The 4,614-nt window shown below is 58.1% G+C and overlaps 1 protein-coding gene across 1 annotated transcript; it reads left to right on the top strand.

Annotated features, from left to right (window-relative positions):
- Nucleotides 1-521: 521 nt before the first annotated feature.
- ACTG1 (actin gamma 1) lies at nt 522-3,943 on the top strand. The gene is made up of 6 exons (XM_019542296.1): nt 522-632; nt 1,268-1,400; nt 1,495-1,734; nt 2,081-2,519; nt 2,653-2,834; nt 2,946-3,943. The coding sequence occupies exons 2-6, from the start codon at nt 1,278-1,280 to the stop codon at nt 3,087-3,089; spliced, it is 1,128 nt and encodes a 375-aa protein (XP_019397841.1). The 5' UTR covers nt 522-632; nt 1,268-1,277; the 3' UTR covers nt 3,090-3,943.
- Nucleotides 3,944-4,614: the final 671 nt, after the last annotated feature.

Raw genomic sequence — 4,614 nt, 5'->3', positions numbered from 1 at the left:
GTGCTCCACGCCCGGGGTGCCGCCTGGGCCCATGTGTCCCATGCCCGGGGTGCCATGCGGGTCCAGGTGCCCCACGGCCCAGGTGCCCCATGCCCGAGTGCCGTGCGGGTCCCGGTGCCCCACGCCCGGGGTGCCGCCTGGCCCAGGTGCCCCACGCCCGGGGTGCCGCATGGGCCCAGGTGCCCCATGCTCAGGATGCAGGATGGGCCCAGGTGCCCCACGCCCGGTGTGCCCCACGGTCCGGGTGCCCCATGCCCGGGGTGCCGTGCGGGTCCAGGTGCCCCACGCCCGGGGTGCCCCACGGTTCGGGTGCCCCATGCCCGGGGTGCCGCGTGGCCCCCAGGCGCCGGGCGCAGGTTCCGGGGCGGCCGCTTGGCTCATGCAGGTTCCGGGGCGGCGGAGGCGGTCCGAGCCCACCAGCCGCCCCACGTGGCCGGGGCCGCGCCAGCCAATGGACGCGCGTGTTCCTGAAAGATCTCCATATATGGCGATGTCTCGGCCGGCAGGGCGGGGCCCGAGCCGGCCGGGTATAAAAGGGTGGGGCGGGCGGACTGACGGTCTCACTCAGCCGGCGGTAGCGGACCTAGCAGCAGCGCTTCCCCCCCGCACCGAGACCAGCCTCCTCCGCACAGGTACAGGGCTTTCCCCCGCCGCGGGCCGCTCGCCTGCCCCTCACCCCTCTCCTCGGAACGGCGCGGAAGGGGCTCATTCCTCCTCACCCCCGGGCCGCCATTGTGTCGCTCCGTGACGGGGGGGAGGGGAAGAATGGCTCGGTCCACCCCGCCCCCCAACCGTGCGCCGTTGGAATAGGCGCGACCGGCTTTTCTTTCACCCCCCCGTGTTGGGAATGGCTTTGCCCACCCGGGCGATTTGAATGATGCCAGTGGCGAGGGCGTGATTGGCTGGGCCGGCGGGTGACGTCACGCCGCGGGAGATTCGAAGGCAGGGGAGGGGCGCGGCGCGTGGGCGCCCCCTGCGGCTAGGAGGGGAGCTGCGTGGAGCCGGGCTCGGGGGGAGATTGTGCACCCTGGGGTGCTGCAGGGGGGCAGAGGGGGCTGCAGTGCTGCCCCCTCCCTGCGAGATGTAGTCAGTGCCCCCCCACACTTCTTTTTTTTCTTCTTTTTATGCAGCGTTTAAAACGCAATGCAATGCATAATCAGGGGTGGAGCCCTGAACTGGGTGGGGTGCTGGGGGGGACGACCAAATCCTGCCTGGCAAGGCATCTGCTCAACACCACTGACTGCAGGTCTTCTCATCTTCCCCCCAGATCCTCCGCAATGGAAGAAGAAATCGCAGCGCTCGTCATCGACAATGGCTCCGGGATGTGCAAAGCTGGCTTTGCAGGAGACGATGCTCCTCGGGCCGTGTTCCCCTCCATCGTGGGGCGCCCCAGGCACCAGGTCAGTTGGGCGGAGACCAGCCCCGAGTGGCGCCACGGAGCCGGTCCAAAGCTGTGGCCCTAACCTCGCCCCTCCTGTGTTTGTCTCTTTAAAGGGCGTTATGGTCGGCATGGGTCAGAAGGACAGCTACGTGGGCGACGAGGCCCAGAGCAAGAGAGGCATCCTGACCCTGAAATACCCCATCGAGCACGGCATCGTCACCAACTGGGACGACATGGAGAAGATCTGGCACCACACCTTCTACAACGAGCTGCGCGTGGCCCCGGAGGAGCACCCTGTGCTGCTCACAGAAGCCCCCCTGAACCCCAAGGCCAACAGGGAGAAGATGACACAGGTAGGGGCTCCCCGCGGGAGCAGCCGTTGGCACCTCCATCCCTTGCACAGCACAAGCCTTCTTCAATTTTATGGCATCTCCTTAAACTCGCCTTTTTCTTTCCCTGTTCCAGGGTTCTGTTCTCCTCCTGGCATTTCCTTCCTGAAGTCTCAGGTTTCTTTTTATTTGTGTATTTTCTGCCTGCATTCTTTGCTTTTTTCTTTTTTCCCCTCCCTTTTCTCCACACATCCCACTCTTGCATGCCAGCATGATGTGTGATCTAATTTGGATTTGAGTGAACCAGCTTGGGATGAGGTTTTTTTGTCACTGAAACTATATATGGTTTTCTTTCGCTTCCCCTTCATAGATCATGTTTGAGACCTTCAACACCCCAGCCATGTACGTTGCTATCCAGGCTGTGCTGTCCCTGTACGCCTCTGGTCGTACCACTGGTATTGTTATGGACTCTGGGGATGGTGTCACCCACACTGTGCCCATCTACGAGGGTTACGCTCTGCCCCATGCCATCCTGCGTCTGGACTTGGCTGGCCGGGACCTGACAGACTACCTCATGAAGATCCTGACAGAAAGAGGCTACAGCTTCACCACCACAGCTGAGAGGGAAATTGTGCGTGACATCAAGGAGAAGCTGTGCTACGTTGCCCTGGACTTCGAACAGGAGATGGCCACGGCTGCTTCCTCCTCCTCCCTGGAGAAGAGCTATGAGCTGCCTGATGGGCAGGTGATCACCATTGGCAATGAGCGGTTCAGGTGTCCAGAAGCCCTCTTCCAGCCATCCTTCCTAGGTAGGTGTCTACCGAGCACATGCTTGGAACACGCCTGTGCCGGGGGTCATAGGTCTGAGTGCAGCGGGGAGGGGCTGGCGGCACGAGGCTTGGGGGGCTGGCTGCATGCTGACCTGGCAACCTTCTTCTCCAGGCATGGAGTCCTGTGGCATTCACGAGACCACTTTCAACTCCATCATGAAGTGTGACGTAGACATCCGAAAGGACCTGTATGCCAACACAGTATTGTCCGGTGGTACCACCATGTACCCTGGCATCGCTGACAGAATGCAGAAGGAAATCACAGCCCTGGCACCCAGCACAATGAAAATCAAGGTAGGTGCAGCTTCCAGGGCAAGAGCAAATCTTCTTTGGCTAGGGCCTCATGAGGGGAGGTAGCCTCCAAAGCCCTGGCTCTGCAGCTGATTTGTCTCTTTTTCCTTGCAGATCATTGCTCCCCCTGAGCGCAAATACTCTGTCTGGATTGGCGGCTCCATCCTGGCCTCCCTCTCCACCTTCCAGCAGATGTGGATCAGCAAGCAGGAGTACGATGAGTCTGGCCCCTCCATTGTCCACCGCAAATGCTTCTAAATGGACTGCGAGCGGATGCCCAGCATCTGCTGCATGAGTATTTTTTTTTTTCACTAGTATATGTTTGCCCCGGCAAATCTATACACCTCATGCTAGCCTCCTAAAACTGGAATAAGCCTTCTTTCAAAGAAACTTGCCCTTGGAAAGTCTGTATCTGATGTTAGACACATGTCAGCACTGTTGAATTGTCAAGCTGTTGCTGATTTGACCTTGTATTCAAGTTCCCTGTTCCCTTGGTGTACACTCTAGCAAAATACCCTGTACATGTCTGACCTAGACCCTGGTACAGGTGCAGTCACTGGTGTGACCCTGCTGCCAAGGTTAACTTGTGTTTTGTGGAAGAGAATCTGCCGGGGCGACCAGAGTGCTCCTGGCTTTGCTACTGTTGATGATTGACAGGTGCCTGGAGCCTGAGCTCGTGGGCCGGAGACTAGATCTGTACAGGGTATTTGAGGTCAGACTCCAATCTGTAAAGCGCTGAGTATTCCAGGTTTTCATGTAGAGGCTGGTAGGAGTCCATCAAAGAGTTCACTTCTGTTGCTGCCGTTCTAGCAAGGTTGGAAAAACATATCACATCCAAGCCTTAGGAGCCTGTTTCCATCTTCCTGCCCACCTGTATCCCAGCAAGACATCACATGGGGCTAAAAGTTAACTCGACTTGAGTTTGCTGAGACTCCGCATTTACACCTGTAAATTTCTGCATCCTGTTTAATTTATGTAAGATTTTTTTTGTACGTTGCCTTAATGTTCTCACATGACAGTAGAAAACCAAAACTTGTAAGTCATCCTAAGGTTGAGAATTGTAATGCCCGACGACACGTCATTGTAAGGAAAATAAAAGCGCTGCAGTAAAAGACACAATGTGTGCTGTCCTTCCTGCTGTGCTGGCCCCTGCCAGGTGGGAGCTTCTCTGTCAGGGTGAGGAGCCTTGTGTTCAGGTCTGAGACAAGGGCCCAGTTTCCTTCCCCAGGGAAGCTGGCAGCTGTATGACAGGAGGGGGCTTGCTCAGTCTAGCCTAAAAGCAGACACCTACCTGCTGAGCTGGTGTCAGAAGTGACGGAGCAGGCATGGTGGAGGCGTGCCAGGCTCCCTTTTGGCTGGATGTGCCTTGAATGTCAGGTTTGACTTGAAATCTGGGGTTTCCTCTTCCCTGCAGCTAGGGAGGTGTGGGAGTAGCTGCTTCCAGGTGCCTGGGTCTGCCCCACGGGGGCAGGCCCTAAGGGACAGCACCTACCCATGAGCTGGGTGCAGCCTTCTTCCCTACTCATTCTCGCTGTGAAATTCCAGCACTCCAACTCTTAGGAGACACCCGCAGGACTGCTGGGCTGTCAGCCCTGATAAATTAAGACAGCTGGGCTTGTCCATACCAGATGAGTGGGGAGCTGCTTCGCAGCCTTCCTCTGCAGACAGTGTGCACCTCTGCAGCCATGCTTATCCCATTGGTACAAATGCATTTATCCTTGCTAGCCCCCTGGGGTCTGGTCCCCTGGGCTGCCTGCAGGCCTGGCCTGGTGGCTGCCCTAGT

The sequence above is a fragment of the Crocodylus porosus genome, unplaced genomic scaffold (assembly GCF_001723895.1).
Source record: "Crocodylus porosus isolate Cpor-Errol unplaced genomic scaffold, CroPor_comp1, whole genome shotgun sequence".
In the NCBI taxonomy this organism is placed as follows: Eukaryota; Metazoa; Chordata; order Crocodylia; family Crocodylidae; genus Crocodylus; species Crocodylus porosus.
The sequence above is the reverse complement of the archived record's forward strand: the minus strand, read 5'-3'. Positions and strand labels throughout refer to the sequence as shown.

What these genes read in the sequence shown, in the direction of transcription:
- ACTG1 (XM_019542296.1), top strand. Translation starts at nt 1,278, where the DNA reads ATGGAAGAAGAAATCGCAGCGCTCGTCATCGACAATGGCTCCGGGATG. An exon ending in TGGGGCGCCCCAGGCACCAG is followed by an intron (nt 1,401 to 1,494) that starts GTCAGTTGGGCG and finishes GTCTCTTTAAAG; the next exon opens with GGCGTTATGGTCGGCATGGG. An exon ending in CCAGCACAATGAAAATCAAG is followed by an intron (nt 2,835 to 2,945) that starts GTAGGTGCAGCT and finishes TTTTCCTTGCAG; the next exon opens with ATCATTGCTCCCCCTGAGCG.